The sequence below is a fragment of the Engraulis encrasicolus genome, chromosome 12 (genome assembly GCF_034702125.1).
Source record: "Engraulis encrasicolus isolate BLACKSEA-1 chromosome 12, IST_EnEncr_1.0, whole genome shotgun sequence".
NCBI lineage: Eukaryota > Metazoa > Chordata > Actinopteri > Clupeiformes > Engraulidae > Engraulis > Engraulis encrasicolus.
In genome coordinates, this window is record NC_085868.1 from 47822192 (window position 1) to 47840426 (window position 18235).

The 18235-nt window shown below is 43.4% G+C and overlaps 1 protein-coding gene across 8 annotated transcripts in view; it reads left to right on the forward strand.

Annotated features, from left to right (window-relative positions):
- atp11a (ATPase phospholipid transporting 11A) overlaps positions 1-18235 on the forward strand; it is a 146065-nt gene that overhangs the window by 119762 nt on the left and 8068 nt on the right. For 2 of the 8 annotated variants that reach the window (XM_063212331.1, XM_063212332.1), the window contains exons 24-29: positions 834-961; positions 4325-4460; positions 5657-5680; positions 8550-8615; positions 11887-11990; positions 12788-12953. In XM_063212331.1, coding sequence (XP_063068401.1) covers positions 834-961; positions 4325-4460; positions 5657-5680; positions 8550-8615; positions 11887-11990; positions 12788-12953 — 624 coding nt within the window. The other 6 variants (XM_063212334.1, XM_063212336.1, XM_063212335.1 and 3 more) reach the window with 6 other exon arrangements.

Below are 18235 nucleotides of genomic sequence, written 5' to 3' on the forward strand. Positions count from 1 at the left end.
ATCACTCTTGCTATGAAGACAATCCAGCGACGCGATTCAAGCGACAGAGTGTAGCAGCAAGCGATACGAGAGATTGAGGAGACTAGAGTATGTCCGTACAGGCAGAAGGCAAAGCATTCAAGCATTCCCATTGGCTGTGGTCACTGACCTCTATACAGTCATTGGCTGTCGCGGCTTGTCGCCGAACCGCGTCATAGAAAGTTGAAAAGATTTCAACTTCAAATTGTCGCGCTCGTCGCGCAAATCGCTCTAGTCTCCAGAGTCGCTTTTGTCTCTCGACTCAATACAAAGTCAATTACTTCCGTCGCTCGGCGACAGCTACCGCAACCAACTGGAATACCGGAATGCTTGCATTCTACTTTTAACGGTCATACTCTGTCACTTTCATCGCTCGTATCACTCTTGCTATGAAGACAATCCAGCGACTTTTTGTAACTTTTGATTTTGTGACTTTCGGTGTGTTCGTGGGGTATCAGTCACCAGCAGGGGTTGGTGTATTGTGTTGTTGTTGTTGTTGTTGTTGTTGTTGTTGTTGTTGTTTGAGACCAGAGCCAGAGTTCATCTTCTGCAGACACTTTATTAACCACATTGAGTCTGGGAGTCTGGCTTGGCCCCAATTGAGCTCCCCCTAATTAGTCCATCCTTCATTGGGTACAGTCAGACTAATTGAATAATTGAATTGGGGCCTGATTGCTATATGTCATTACTGCTTTGCCTGAAACTGACTCCTCTCTGTCTGTGTGTGTGCGTGTGCGTGTGTGTCTGTGTACATGTCTGTCTGTTTGTCTGTCTGTCTGTCTCTGTCCCCTGCATGTCTCTCTCTCTTCTCTCAGCCTCTGTACGACACAGCATATCTTACCCTCTACAATATTAGCTTCACCTCGCTGCCTATCCTGCTGTACAGTCTGATCGAGCAGCACATCAACATGGACATCCTCAAGAAAGACCCCTCCCTCTACAGGTCAGTCAACGCTATGGACAGACACACCAAAACGTTTGCATCCCACTTTTTGTTTTGGCTTCTCTTTATTTTCAGCTTTTAATACGTTATGTTACGTTACGTTACATCTCATTTAGCTGACATTTTTATTCAGAGCGACTTACATTTACTATATTTTTCAGGGTATTGGTTACAATCCCTGGAGCAATGTGGGGTTAGGTGCCTTGCTCAAGGGCACTTCAGCCATGGATGCAGGTGTAGGGAGAGGTCAGGTGGGATTCGAACCTACAACCCCCAGATTGAAAGACCAGCTCCCTAACCGTTAGGCCACGGCTGCCAATAATACAGTTTCACTGAACAGCATAGAGCTCCTGTGTGCGACTCCTTTTTCTTCACACAGACACACCAATATGGAATACGGATTTATATTACACACACAAAATTAAAAAATTACAATTATTCTATTTTTTTTTTTACTCTGAAAAAGACATACAGTACCACAACACAATTTAAAAAAAAAAAAACAAGATTTCAGTGCTCCAGTCATCTCTGGCCTTGGCTTTTTTGAAGCGGACCAGCCTTATTGCATTTGATTACACATGTTTGAAACTTTTGGAATGATGTTTGGCATGTTAAGCACTATGTAAAAAAAAAATACTGCCTCCATTAGCGCACCTTGATCTCGGAAAGGGCTGATTTTTTAAAATTTATTTTTTTTAAATCAAGTCCTGTCAAGTCGAGGGGCAGCGTATGCAATAGAACTCTGTGTGGTCATTTGTAATTTGGAATTCACCTTTAATTTTGTTCCAAAATGAGATCTCGGTCCTCATCTGGCCCTCCTGTGTGCGTAGACTACTGAGTCCCAGAGGCTGTAACCAGAGAGAGTAGAGTAGAGAGAGGTTCCATTGGCCCATTGTTTCCGGGTTCTATTATTGCAAGGGAGAGGGGGGGAAATCCCCCTTTAGGCAGACCTAGGCAGACCTAAGGACTGTTCTATTCAATGCTAGGAGCATTATGACACGTCCCTTTAGGCAGACCGGAACCTGGTCATGTTAGGTGCCCATAGCAACCTATTACATTGGCATATCTCTATATACTTAAAGAATCTCTGCTGTAACCAGGTAGCGGCAGCAGCAGCAGGAGCAGCAGATGAGAGAGGAGAGATAACAGCCCCATCCTATAATTTACTCTGGAACTACTCTCATCTCATCTCATCTCACAGACACACCTCAGCTCCATAAACTCACAACTGCCCTGCCGTGCTCTTCTCTGCTGTAATTGGAAAATTATATTGCTCCGTTTTGTAAGAATATAAAATTGAGCTCACCTCAGACAGACAGAGAGAGAGTTAGAAGTAAGTGCTGTGGTGCAGCCGCATACAAAATCAGAGTCTGCTGCCACTGACTGACTGACTGACTGGGACATAATAGCTTGAGGTGGTCAAAGTAAAAGTAGAAGTAGAAGTAAAAAACAAAACCTCTCATATGTTTCCTTCCAACGCTAATAATTTCACTGAGTAGCTCATCTACAGTTACTATAGAGCAGTATATCTTATTGTGCGCTGTTGAATCAAAGTTCTGGCCTTTCTTTAGGTTTTTTTTTTTTAGTAACGTCTAGCCACCTCATTAGGTGCAATGGAATAACTGGTGGAACTGCTATGCAATATCATGTTGCGTAGTGTTGTGCTTGCACCATTACTTCTACTTTTACTTAGGCCACCTCTGATAATAGCCTCCAAAATTGACGCACTCTGACGGTAAACAGGTTTCAAGTCTTGTTGTGGAAAAAAGGGTTGCTTGGTTGCAGATTCCATACCATGGCTGTGTATGTTTAGGCGGTTTTGTGTGAGCCACGGATGTTGTACCATGGTTTCTCGACTGCACCATGCATGGTCCTTGCATGTTGGTAACCTCATGGTTGGAAGTTTCATGGAGGTGTCCTAGGAAGAGCATGTAAACGGACAAAAATAGTTGGCTCCTTCTGAAAGTGCTTTTCTCATAGGTGCCTGTCGGTGTGACTGCAGGAAAAGCCTGACATTGTCTGAATGGGGACTGTGTGCGACTCCAATAAGCAGGGCCATACCAGAGAGTGTAGAGAGAGAGAGGTTCCATTGGCCCATTGTTTCCTTGTTCTATTATGGCCCCCCTTAGGCAGACCTAGGCAGACCTAAGGACTGTTCTATTCATTGTAGGAGCATTATGACACGGCCCTTTAGGCAGACCGGAACCTGGTCGTGTTAGGTGCCCATAGAAACCTATTATGTTGGCATATCTCTATATAAAGAATCTCTGGCCATACTGTAGCTCAGTGGTCTCCATTTATTTTTTCCCATTGGGCCAAATTTTGTAGTGCAAATGAAGCTGAGGGCCAAACAAATTGCCCAACTGCATGGCCGCAGATAGCATACATATGTTTTAATTTGTTCCTGCCTCATGGCAGGCCAAATGTTTGCCATGCCCGGGCCGGATCTGGCCCGCGGGCCGCCATTTGGAGACCGCTACTGTAGGTAATTCAGTGCGATTGTTGTGGTGGCACAGCCATCTATCCCTCTTCACCAAAATAAGTATTTATTTCCTGTAAGATGCTGCATCAGGGGCATCTGTGGACATGGGGGCCGCTAGGGGGGGGAAAGTGGTACAGATTCTAAGGGCCCAAGCACTGATAGGGGCCCTTAAGGGGGGCCAAGCACTGAGAGGGGCCCTTAAGGGGCCCCAAAATTCGAATCTTTCATGGGGCCCAACATTTCTGGCAGCGCCCCTGTCTGTGGATATAAGATACCTGATCTGCTCTTTTGCCACCCACTCTCCAGAGCGGCAGCGGTAGTAGTGGGGTACAGAATGGATGGTTTCTGTGCGATCTACTGAAAGGTGCAGCCAGGCAGCTTCTCAAATTTCCACTACTCTCAACTTTTAGATATGTCACCCGTCGGATTACTTAGACAAGGATATTATTGTATGTGCGCCGGTAGACCAAACAGACATCATTTCAGTTCAGTGGCAGGCGTTGATCTCGGCTTCCCCCAGCAGCTTGAAACTGTATGACCGAACATTGAATTTTGTTATGACATGTCATGAAGGGAATTCTAACATCATGTTTCTGTCCCTCCGTCTAATCGCCATTCTCTGTTCACACCGACTTCAAGGGGACACACAAGTTGTTAATGTGTGGGAGATTGGCATTTCTCAGAACTGGCAAAAAATTTTTAAAAACTTGCATGGTGCAGTCAAGGAAACATGGCACTACATCAGTGACTCCTGCTGCATGTGTCTCCGATATTTGCAGTCTCCAGAACCACTCGTCTGTCTGTCTGTCTGTATTTCTTTCTCTGTCTGTCTGTATGTCCATTGGTCTCATCAGTCCGCGTGTGTCCTGTGATCTTTGCAGGGATATTGCAAAGAACTCGCTGCTGCGCTGGCCCATCTTCATCTACTGGACCTTCCTGGGGGTCTTTGACGCAGTGGTCTTCTTCTTTGGTGCTTTCTTCCTCTTTGACAACACCACCTTCACCAGCAATGGACAGGTATGCCATATAAGGCTTTAACATTGCAACTCACTATGTCAGTATAGCTGCTGAAAATGTTTATGCAAACGTATGTCTTACTTACTATGTTAATGACCTTTTTAAGTTTGTTTTTATGACATTTATTATATTGGCTTTTTGGTTATTTTATCAATCCATGTGCTGCTATGGTCCGTGCCACCCATAATTTTCCTCATCTGAAAGAGAGCATCATCTGTGGATGTGCTTGCTTGCAGCAGCTGGTGGTTGTGTGGAGTGTGCGTGGTTTTACAATGTTGTTAAGTGGTGTAATAGTATTGGTGTGTACTGTATGTGTGCGTTACATGTACGTACGTCTGTTTGTACAAAAGATTAACGTTATGGTGTACATGCATTTGTTTGAATGCAAGATTAGCAAGAGGTTATAAGATGTCTTATTTATAGTTTTATTGGTAAGAAACAACAACTAAATATGTGTTTCTGTCTGCGTGTGTGCTTACTGTATGTGTGTGGATGTGGGCGTAGGCGCACGCGTGTGTGTGTGTGTGAGCATGCGTGCGTAAATAAGTAGTGTATATGTTTGTGTGTGTGTGTCGATCAACAACGTTTTTTGGGCTCAGACGTCAGGTGATATGCCATGTGAGTGAGTGAGTGAGTGAGTGAGTCCGTGCATGTATGCGTGTGCGTGCACTGTCCTTGTGTGCGTGAGTGCAAGCGAGCAAGGGAGTGAGTGCATGTACTGTATAAATGTGTGCACGTGCACATGTGTGTGTGTGTGCGCGTGCACGTGTGTATGTGTGTGTGTGCGCGTGCACGTGTGTATGTGTGTGTGATGCTAACTCAGGCTGACAGGTTTTCATGAGCAGCGCCTCCTTCATCCATATCGCGGGACACGACAGCATGTTCGGTTGCTGACATCTTTGTTTCTGTGCCCTTTTGATTCCTTTAATTTACTTCACATTTAACCCTATTTAGATTGGCTCTTGAAACCTGATTTTTGATTTTGAGTTCCTCTTGTAACATCCTAATTTATGTATTGTTTTTCTTTAAAAATTTCTGCTCCCTTCATTTTTTTAATTTCAATTTTGATTTCTTTTTCTGTTCTTTCTTTCTTTTCTTCTCACTCCTCTTCTTATTCTTCTTCCTCCTCCTCTACTTCTTCCTCTCCTCTTGCCTTTGTTTCGCTTCTTCTATTTTGCTGCTCTTCCTTTCCTCAGCTAATGACCACCAACACACAGATGGTAAGCCTGTCCCTATCTGTCTGTCACCCTGTTTATTAGCTTTTAGTTTTTTACTGTCCCACCTCTCCCCCCGACCCCCGACCCCTGCCCTCTCTCCCTCTCTCCCTCCCTTCATCTCATTGCGTAACCACCCGTCATTTCATGTACTCTAGGTGTCCGACAGTAACACGTCTCCTTCCTTAAACACACAAGCACACACACACACAAACATGCACATATGCATACACACACACACACACACACACACACACACACACACACACACACACACACACACACACACACACACACACACACACACAGAGAGACACACAGACACACACTCTCACACACACACTCTCACACACACTCTCACAAACACTCTCACAAACACACACACGCACACACACACACACACACACTACCCCACCACAACAAGTGCCATACTAAACGTTCCTCCCTAAAACACACACTCACACACACACACTCACACACACTCTCACACACACACACTCACACACACTCTCATACACACACACTCACGCACACTCTCATACACACACACACACACACACACACACACACACACACACACGCTACCCCACCACAAGTGCCATACTAAACGTTCCTCCCTAAAACACACAAGCACACAAACACAATCACACACACACACACACACACACACACACACACACACACACAAAAACACGCACACACACACGCACACACACACACACACACACACACACACACACACACACACACACACACACACACACACACACACACACACACACACACACACACACACACACACACACTACCCCACCACATCAAGTAGCATACTAAACGTTCCGTCTGTTCTTGCGGCTAAAGAACAGTGCCTGTTGTTCCTTACAATAGGTAGAGCATACGTCTCCATGTCTCTCTCTCCCCCCGCTCCCCCCTGTGTCACTCTTGTCTCTAGCACACCTAACCTAGGACTCCATCTTGTCTGTGTGTGAGTGTGTGTGTGTGTATAATTTTTCGCATACGTACAGCGGTTGTTGCAAAGATAATAAAAAAATAACAGCTCACCGGGAGGTCTGGGTTCCATTACCCCCTCATAACCAGTCCCACCTCTAGGTCCTCTCATGCGTGCCACAGGACACCACCACCACCACCACCTCCACCTACACATCCAACTGCAAGGGCCAATGACAGCACAGACTTTACTTTAACTGACAGTACACTGATTGGTTATTTCCTCTTGTCAATTACAAAGCATTCCACTGCTGTCATTAGTTGAACAGCACCTACGTACATAGATTCACAATATACTGTACAAAAATATTCTGATGGTCAATATTCTGTTCACAATTTAGAACAATATATTCTCATGAAATTGTTATTATTTGTGAGAAAAAGTCATTTGCCCTTGCATGTTGTTTAAAGAATGTAAATAACTATTGGTAAGTATGTTTAGTGCCATAAGTTTTTAATCCATTTTCTCTACCATGGTCACTCTTCATGTCGACACACCATAACGTGTTATGAGTCACTCTCTCACAGAAGACACACAGATCATCCCCATATGCCTTGTGTTTGCGATGTATTGTATTTATGTGTATCTCAAAGGTACAGTATGGCCCATCCGGGCCTCCTTATTTCACTGTTTCAATATATGACGTCGGTTTAGCTGATCGGGTTATCGGACGCTCCAAATTGGGCACAGTGTGGTTGGCGGCCATTGTGCAGCGTGGGATGGCTATTGTTAATGGGGGTGTTAATCACGGGCAACAGAGGAAGCCACTGGAACACAGGCCACACAGGCTGATACAGGCCAAAGCAGGCACACACACACACACACACACACACACACACACACACACACACACACACACACACACACACACACACACACACACACACACACACACACACACACACGAGAGCCACACACTGGAGCCATGGCTTTTACAAGGGCATAGTCTTTTTTTAAAAATAGCAATCGTGACATTAAGGCAGGGTGAAGGTCATTGCAATCAGTTATTTCACAGAAAAACGGTGGCCACTTCCTTGTATTAAACTAGAGAAAGGCATTGGTAATATGGCACTTCTAATAAAAGTATTCTTGATTTGAGGCACAGTTAGACTAAGAATGTAGTTTTAAATAGGGTTAGGTAAGTGCTCTGCTTTTTGGATTCCTAAAAGAACATTTTTTACTGTCCTGATGATGTGCTTGACAAAACATTAAAGACAAAAAAAAATCTGTTTGCAAAGCCATGGCAAAGCTAGAAGTGCACAAATGACATTGTCAAATGACATTTCAAATGATTATATATGTCATATATACACATACTCTGACTAGTAGGGTATCATATACCAAATCATAATAGAAGCCAAATGTTGTTTTCCTTTCACACTATACTATATATTTCGTCTCAACAAAATGTGTGGCACAGAACTGGTTAAAAAAAAAAAAAAAACAGTGCTGTGTCATCTGTTGACAGCTAGTTTTTATGTCTCGCACGCAGCACTTGTCGCCTGGACTATAAATTGTCCTTTTACGGTTCTCTTCGGAAAGTAGGTCAGTGTGGAAGAAACCAAAAGCTGTGTCTGAGCTGCTTTTAAGGTCGTTTCTCTGTTTCTCTGCTCTGTTTCTCAAACAGTTTCAAACATCGTTAATGGCTGAGCAACAGGATAGAATCCATTTAACGGTCATCATACACACGTAAAATGTGAACTACAGTACACACTGCATTGAAAGCATATAATTCATCCATTCAAGAGATATGAGGTCTATTAACAGCATAGATTGGGGTGGGGGGGTAGATTCACGAGGTGGGTGTTTTACGTCTGCAAAATCACAGTGTCTGCTGGGTGCTGATGTCTTCACCTCTCTCAACAGATGTTTGGGAACTGGACTTTCGGGACCCTGGTCTTCACTGTGCTGGTGTTCACTGTCACGCTCAAGGTAACTGCCCTGCGATCAGACAAGTTCAGTTCGTAAAGTTAAAGGGACACTGTGCAGGAAATGGTCAAAAAAGGTACGGCAACTATGCTGGTTATTGAAATTTGGCTGCCTATTGCCAAATTTGATCTTTACATGAAAGTTTACTAAGTATTAAACAAATATTTTCTAGTATGGTCCATGTACAGTCATTTTTGCAGCTAAAAAATGGCTATTTTTGGACATTCAAAATGGCGGACCATGGAGAAGATACCCCTTTTCATGTATGAAAAGTCAAATTTTCTCAGTCATAATGAATACTTAGAATTTGATGGTGGTGGTAAGTATTCATGAAAAAGGTAACATTGGTGAATGGGAAGCATGAATTCTGGAAATAAACAACTAAAAATCTCACACAGTGTCCCTTTAAAGAATTTAGGGCTTTTAGGGGCTTTCATGTGCTTTTATGCCTGTAATGGACAGGACCGTGTGAGACAGTGACAGGAAGTGAGTGGGAGAGAGGGGGGGATGGGGGGAGGATCGGGAAATGACCTCGGGCTGGGATTTGAACCCGTGCCCTTTGGCGTAACAGTACAGTGCCTTAGCCATGTGAGCCATGGCTGTGAAGTTTAAAAGCCTGTCACGTTTTCCCGTTAATACAGGCTGACCTAATTTACTGAGTAGCTGTTCTACGGTGCTTGTATTAAGTGGTTATTGCAATCAGCTGATTCCTTTCAATCAGCTGTCTGGGTCACACTTTGTGGTAGTTTTGTTTGTTTCTCTTTCTGTCTGAGCACAGGGTTAGGGACCTGTGTCTGCATCGGCGTAAGCAATGCCGCCGTTTCCTCTGTCTGTTGCACAATTTCATTTCAGCATCAGTGGCAGCTCGTGCTACTGATATAGTGTCATGTGATGAGTCAGTTTACTGCCACTGTCCTCCTGCCTTGGTTCCCCTTCTCTCTCTCTCTCTCTCTCTCTCTCTCTCTCTCTCTCTCTCTCTCTCTCTCTCTCTCTCTCGTTCTCGCTCTCTCTCTCTCTCTCTCTCTCTCTCTCTCTCTCTCCTTCCCTCCCTCCCTAAACTAAAGTGAACGCCCCTACTATTCAAGTCGGTCAGAGTAGCTCATACATTATGTTTTGATGGGTTAATTTTATTAACCTGTGAAAAATCCCTGACGCCTAAGCTATTTTTGGGAAAACGTACTGTTAGCCTATATACAGTCCCAAGAAAAAGTTTGTACACCCTTTGAAATTTCTTACATGTCTGTCAAAATTGGTCATAAAGCATGATCTGATCTTCCCGGAAATCACAAGAAGGAACAACCAGAGTCTGCTTTAACTAATTCAACCCAAGCATTTACAAGTTTACTTATTTTCATTGGCCATAAGATGTAAACATTCACAGGACAGAAAGGCATAAGTAAGTACACCCTTGCATTCAATAGGTTTTAACCCTAAGTTTGTCGCAATAACCTCAACCAGATGTTTCCTGTAGTTGCAGATCAGATTAACAAAACAATCTGGATGTATCTTGACTCCCTCTTCTCTAGAAAACTGCCCTTCTTCAGCAAGGTTTCTGTGATATCTGGAGTGAATAGCTTTCTTGACTTCATGCCATATCATCTCAAATGTTTTTTGTCAGAGCTTTGACTGGGCTATTCCAGAATGTGTATTTCATTGTTATGAAGCAATTCAAAAGTCAATTGCCTCTAAAATATGGGTTGTTGTCCCATTTCAGCACCCATCCTCTTGTGTGCCTCAACTGTGTGACAGACTACCTCACATTTTTTCTGTAAAATATCTCAATGAACTTCTGAGTTCATTGTTCCACTAATAATAGCAAACTGACAAGGGCCTGAGGCACCAAGGTAGCCGCATATAATGATTCTCCCGCCACCATACTCAAAGGTGGAGATGATGTTTTGGTGAAGGTGTGGTTCTCCAGTTCTCCTCCAAACATGATACTATGTGTTCCCCTGAAAAATTCAACTTTGGTTTCAACGTTGGTCTACAGAATATTTTGCAGTAATTTTATGAAGCATATAAATGCTTTTTCGCAAACCTCAAAGGTGCAGCAATATTTTTTTGGACAGAAACCCCATTAATTTTAGATTGGCAGAATGAACCCAATTTTTAGTTATTCTTGGTTACATCTCCACTTCTGAGTATGGTGGCGGGAGCATCATTATATGCGGCTACCTTGCTGCCTCAGGCCTTTGAAAGTTTGCTATTATCAGTGGAGCAATGAACTCAAGTTTATTGTGATATTTTACAGAAAAAACGTGAGGAAGTCTGTCACACAGTTGAAGCACATAAGAGGATAGGTGCTGAAATGTGACAACAACCCATACTTTAGAAGCAAATCTAAATTAGAATGCCTTCATAACAATGAAATACACATTCTGGAATAGTCCAGTCAAAGCCCTGACTAAAAATAATTGAGATTATATGGCATGAAGTCAATAAAGCTATGCACTCCAGACATCCCAGAAACCTTGCTGACGAGAGGCAGTTCTCTAAAGAAGAGGGAGACAAGATACATCCAGATATTTTTGTTAATCTGATCTGCAACTACAGGACAAGTCTGGTTGAGGATATTGCAACTAACTGAGGGTTAAAACCTATTTAATGCAAGGGTGTACTTACTTATGCCTTGCTGTCCTGTGAATGTTATAGCCTTATGGCCAATAAAAATATGATAACATGTAAATGTTTGTGTGGAATTAGTTAAAGCAGACTCTGATTGTTCCTTCTTGAGATTTCCGGGAAGATCAGACCATGTTTTATGATAAATTTTGACAGAAATGTAAGAAATTTCAAAGGGTGTACAAACTTTTTCTTGGGACTGTAAGCCTAAATATCTTGCTTTTATCCTAAGCGTCTTACAGCTATTTTAGGTACAGGGTATTGGTTACAGGCCCTGGAGCAATGTAGGGTTAGGTGCCATGCACTTCAGTCATGGATGGGATGTGCTGGTAAGGATGGGATTTGAACCTGCAACCCTCTGATCTAAAGGCCAGCGCTCTAACCATTGAGCCATGGCTGCCCAATTTTTAAAATTGGCAAAATAAAGAAAAAACTCAGATCTCACAAGCCTGAATGTTGCATCATGCAGCTCTGGCATAAATGGGCATAAATGGGCATAAATGGGCATAAATGGGCATAAATGGGCTTCTTAGTTCTAACAATAGACCGTCTCTGGTAACACTAACCCGAACCCTAACCCCATGATGCAGTGTACTGTACATACATAACCTTCTAACTGTGTTTCTCTCTCTCTTCTTCATCAACCCCCCAGCTTGCTCTTGACACGCATTACTGGACGTGGATAAACCACTTCGTCATTTGGGGATCGCTGCTCTTCTACGTGATATTCTCCTTGTTGTGGGGAGGAATCATATGGTGAGTTTTTGTGTGCTGTGTGCGTGTAAGTGTGTGTGCGTGTGTGCAGTCAGTCAGTCAGCAGGACGGACGTTGGCTTGTTTGCACTTCAGTTTTGCTTGCTCTTTCCTTCTTTCACGAGTTTGCTTAGTTTTTACTGCTGAGTCAAGTTGAACCCAAAAAATGATGACTCGGGCAAATAAGTTTGTGTTTGTGTCATTTTTAAGCATTTTGGGAGGGTAATGCTGTATTGTATTATGAATTATGTATCATGTTACCTGTGTCAGTGTTTCCTCTGTGTGTGTCAGAGAAATGTCAGTGCAATCTGGTCAGAGATGTGAATAGATTTGTAAAATGATTGTCATTGATTCCCATTGTCTCTGTCTGTGTCTGTGTGTCTGGTTCGTGTGTTTGTGTATGCACACTTGCCTTCTGTGTGTCTGTCTTATGAGTGCCTGTGTGTGCTTGCTCGCCAACCTACCTGTGTGTGTGTGTGTGTGTGTGTGTGTGTGTGTGTGTGTGTGTGTGTGTGTGTGTGTGTGTGTGTGTGTGTGTGTGTGTGTGTGTGTGTGTGTGTGTGTGTGTGTGTGTGTGTGTGTGTGTGTGTGTGTGTGAGAGTGTCTTGTCTCTGTCTCTCTCTCTCTCTCACTCACTCACTCACTCACTCACTCACTCTCTCTCTCTCTCTCTCTCTCTCTCTCTCTCTCTCTCTCTCTCTCTCTCTCCCTTCCTCTCTCTCTCTCTCCCTCTCTCTCCCTCTCTCTCTCTCTCTCCCTTCCTCTCTCCCTCCCTCCCTCTCTCTCCCACTCTCTCCACAGGCCCTTCCTGAACTACCAGAGGATGTACTACGTCTTCATGCAGATGCTGTCCAGCGGCCCCGCCTGGCTCAGCATCATCCTGCTCATCATGGTCAGCCTGCTGCCCGACGTGGTCAAGAAGGTGCTGTGCAGAGCACTGTGGCCCACCACCACCGAGCGCATACAGGTGACCACCACAGCACATCGCATTGCATTGCATTACATTACATCACATTACATTACATCCCATTACGTTACAGAGGTCAAGAATGTGAACATTACATTGCATTAAATTACAGAGGTCAAGAATGTGAACATTACTTTACATTACATTACATTACATTACAGAAGTCAGGAAGGTGAACATTCCATTACATTACATTACATTACATTACAGAAGTCAGGAAGGTGAACATTCCATTACATTACATTACATTACATTACGTTACAGAAGTCAGGAAGGTGAACATTACATTACATTACATTACATTACATTACGTTACAGAGGTCAAGAAGGTGAACATTACATTACATTACATTACGTTACATTACATTACATTACATTACAGAAGTCAGGAAGGTGAACATTACATTACATTACATTACATTACATTACGTTACAGAGGTCAAGAAGGTGAACATTACATTACATTACATTACATTTAGGAGACAATTTCATACAAAGTGTCAAAAAACACATATCAGTTTTATAGTTTATAGGGTGTATGTGAAGTGCTATTGGGGTCTTTTTTCTTAACTCTTCTTTGCTTTAATGAGCACAGGTGCGTCTGGGTTTGAGTCCCAGCTCTACATGACCATACAGATGTTGTTTTGTGTGTTGTTGTTTACGACAGGCACCAGTTTTAACCTATATTGGAAAAAAGAAGAAGCAATGCAAATCGGGTTTTGTTTTTAATGACGATCAGATATTCGAGCACACCTGGAAACATTGGACACAGTGGAAAAGTTCAGATAGTAATCCCACTGTCCATATTCTTACACACCTCCACACCTGCATCTTTCTCCTGGTGTCTGAACCGGGAGAGAAGAGGCAGATAGTGGTTGCCGTTCTGAAGCTGGAATGCTGAATGTTTTTTATTATAATTGCAGTAAAGATTTAGTGCTGTATGACCACAATGAGCGTTCAGGTGAGCGTAGTGTGTTTGAGTCCAGGCCCTCCACAGTCCACAGGGACCCTGCAGAAGAAAAACACCTGCATCACTTTTCAACCCATTTTTTTCCCAAACCAGAGAAAGGGCACAGTGCATATAGCGGATTTGTTATTCCCCATAGTTTTATTTTCTGAAATGCAGACGGTGTTTTTGTGCAGACAGCACTTGAAACGGGGAACAATGCAGGAAGGAGTTTTTATTCCAGGCAGTGTTTGTGTCCATAAACACAGTGCTGAAATGAATGGAAGTTTGCAATCCTCACCTGCCGTAGCAAATCTGTTTAATTTTATTCCTTTATGTTCCCATAAGGACACTATAGAAGCTGGGTTTATAATGTGGGTCTGCTGGGAACGTGATGATATTTCGGGGTTTAAATAATTTCCAATAGAGTAGTGGCCTTCAAAGGCCTTCAAACAGCAGAGTGGAAAGTGTAGTGTGTGTTACGAAGATTTGAACTGGCGCTGAAGAAACGTTGCAGTAGATGGTTAGATAAAAACTTCTTGTCATTGTTCACCCACATGTATAACAAAATTATTATTTCTCAAACTAAAAGGGTTTTTGAGATGAAATAGTATGTGGTATGGTGAAAAGATGTAGACAAACACACAAGAAATACTACGAGAGAGCGCATGGGTGCATAAAGTACCGGTACTATGTATGCCTAACAGCAAAAGTGATTAAGCATCTTGTTGTATAACCACATACTTACCTTGGCCATTGCCGCATGTGTTATACTTAGCTTCTTGCTCCTCACGGATATGTCCCCAGTGTGATGGAAGTAAGTGTCTGCCTTTGTGTTGGTGGTGTTGATGAGGATGACTCTGCTTTTCTTCCCACTCTAGACTCTGCTAGGCTCGGCTTGTTGTGAGCCTCTGTTGTTCTCTGTAATTAAGCCTCACATGGCATTCGTGCAGGTTGTTTTGTGGTATGAAATGGAAAAAAACAAACAGCTTTCTCAGTTGTTTGTTTTTTTTTCATCTGAGAAGATATGTCCCTTAGGAAAAGCTTGGTTTGTTTATCCCTATGAATACTGCTACCTATTGTTTTTTCCATTCCTCTGTTTTCCTTTAGACTTGCCACACCCCGTTTCCTCTTGAAAACAGTATACTTAGATTCCCTACTTAAATTATGTAAAATCACTTGAAAATCATACATCTAAATAGAGATTTAATGATACCGATAGACATAAAGATGACATCCAAATATATTCAATCTGTACGGTATTTGCATGACCCCAAGCAGTTTGAACCGATTGACAATTAACTAGGTAGAAATTAACCATAGCAAAACATATCTATAATCTCTAATGATTTACTCTCACAACTGACAGTTGTAATACATTTAAATGTAATGTCAGTTTTGCTGTTGTTGTCCAACTTGTCTAACAGTTGTCATGACAATTAACAGTTAACCACCTTAACAACACTAGCGTTTCCACTCTTTTGTCCTCCTCTGCTTCTCCACTCCTCTCCTCCTCCTGCTCTTCCTCCTCCTCCTCCTCTGTCTCTCCATCTCTCTCTTTCCGTGCCTTCCGATGCCTGACCTCCTCTTTTGCCTCTCTTCCTCGCGTGTGATCTACCTACCTACGACCCTTCGACGTGTGGCGCGGCACGGCACGGCACCTATGGATCTGCTGCGTTTGGTTTGGGTCTTGTCTGTCTGTGTTTGCGTCTCGACCCGAGCAGACCAAGCGTGCGTGCCTTACCGCGGAGCAGTCCACCATCTTTATGCTGTCCCAGACCTCCAGCAGCATCAGTTTTTAAACTGGAGCGGAGGTGACTCTCCCGTACCCGTAACTCACAACCACCAAAACCGACATCAAACCTGAAAACCTTTGAACTGAACTGAACTCGTCTTGCTGAACGCCGGCTTGTTGTCTCTCTCGCACTTTCCTCTTCTCTTCCCTGCATGCCTCCTGTTCATGTTTTGTAAGTCTCCACAAAAAAAAGAGGGTCTCGTGGGAATTGTGTTGTCAAGACATCCGTCATGTGGTGCTGTGATCCGGATACACAGCAGGAAATATGAAGTTTATGCCTGGGGGAAAAAAAGCAGTACCTGCCCCATGTCCCATACCTGATCTCATGCACCATGCTTAGGGATATTCTTCTCTTGGTTATATTTTTCAGGCATGCATTTAAACATTCATATAAAAACAAAACAAAAACCGAGAAATCCAGCTATTCCAGCCATTATCCTCATGGCTGTCCTGCTTCTTGCTTAAACACAATCAGAGATGGGGGGTGGGGTTTCCAGCTTTAGAAAGTAAACCCCCCCTTGGAAAGTAATGTATCAAAAAGAGTGATGTCTCTGTAATGTCTTGACAGTCTGTTTCCCTACGCCCTTACGGTTGACCCTCTTCATACAGTATGTGTTCATAGTCCATCTAATCGGTATGCCATGCTGTGTATCTCAGGTGCTGTGGCATGTTCTGCACGTGTTTTGTGTATATCATACACTATATTATTAACTGCATGCAAATGTGCATTACTTGTGTATGTCCGTCCGAGGATGGCTGAGGTGAAGCTGAACGCAAACTCAGCATGTGTTGCAGAGCGTGCCAGGTGAATTAGCTGCAACAACCACAATCGCAACTTTGACCGCATCCACAGGGAACAATGGAAGATTCTAGAATCAGCTCCTACGCTCTTTACTTAGTGGGCTGGTTTGTTGTGGTCAGAGGCTGCAAAGCCCGAGCTTCTGGCCCCATTCTACGAGGACTTTTCATTTCCAGACAGCCGTGTGATGTATTAGTGTGTGTGTGTTTGTGTGTGTCTGTGCGAATGTGTGTGCGTGCGTGCGTGCGTGCGTGCGTGCGTGTGTCCCTGTGTGTCCCCGTGTGTCCGTGTGTGTGCGTGTGTGTCCGTGTGCGTGTGTGTGTGTGTGTGTGTGTGTGTGTGTGTGTGTGTGTGTGTGTGTGTGTGTGTGTGTGTGTGTGTTTACCCACAGAGGATGGCTGATAGACACTTTGAAAGCGTAATGACTTTCAGCCACGACTCCCTGCTGGAGGGCGCGCAGTCCTCTTCTGAGGCCTGAAGTGTTGGCACGGTAACGATGCTATGGGGTGTGCTGTGCCGGATTTGGCCTCAACTGGCCTGGACTGGTGTGGTGTGGTTTTGAGGGATTTGGGCTTTTCTTTTTATTTGTCTTCGTTGTTTTTGTTTTGGTGTGCAGTGGGTATCCGAATCGAAGTATGTAATGTAATGGGATTGCTGTGGATTTTTGTATTTTAACGGTGACGGGCACTGTTCGATTTATTAACTTTCTCCAGTTTTAAGTGTGTGTGTGTGTGCGTGTGTGTGTGCGTGTGCGTGTGCGTGTGCGTGTGTGTGTGCGTGTGCGTGTGCGTGTGCGTGTGCGTGTGCGTGTGCGTGCATGTGTGCGCCTGCGCGTTTACGGTATGTGTTTGTGTGAGCATGTGTGTGCGTGCGTGCGCACATGTCTTTGTGTGTTTTTTCTGTTGTTAAAAACATAAAAACAATTTTTAGGGACATTAAAATACATACCTTATAGCCTTGCTTTTGTAACTACTCAGTAAGTGGTACATTATGTCCTTCCTACATTACAGTACTATACCTCACTTCAAAAACAAACTATTATAACATTTATGTGGAACATAATCAAACCAGAGTTAATACTCCCACCAAGTGGTCGCAAGTGGTACTGCAAGCCATGACTGGCCAAGAAGATTGAAAAGAGGATTGTTTTTCCCCCGCATGATTTTCCCAGACCAAGGTCACACATTCAGGATTAAAGGATAACTTCTACTCATTTGAATCTACTGTATATCACGCCGTTAGAGGCATTTGTGTACTGTTGAAAGATTAAAAGTAAATCAATTATGCATCATGCACGGTATTGGAATAAAAAAAAATCCCAGTAATATACCTCATTTGTGCTATTCAGAGAACACATAAATAAGATTGACTGACAACAATTTGTATTCTTTCAGACTACGTGTCTGAAATTTTGTGTGTGTGTGTGTGTGTGTGCGCGTGTTTGCCTGTGCGCGTGTGCGTGCGTTGGTATGCCTGCGTGTTTGTATTTGTATTGTTTAATGAGCATGACGCTAATGTGTGCCTAACCATTGCACTGTGCTTGCCATGTACTGTATATCGCTATCGTATAGCGTGGGAACCAGACCAGGGGTGAATTTCTCAAAACCAACGTTGCTTACTACATTTTCCCATTGGCAACTACCGAAGTTGCTAACAGGCTAACAACTTCTCTTTTGAGAAACTCACTACTGGTTATCAAGTAGTGTTTAACTACTTTCAGTAATGCATTGAGCACTTCATCA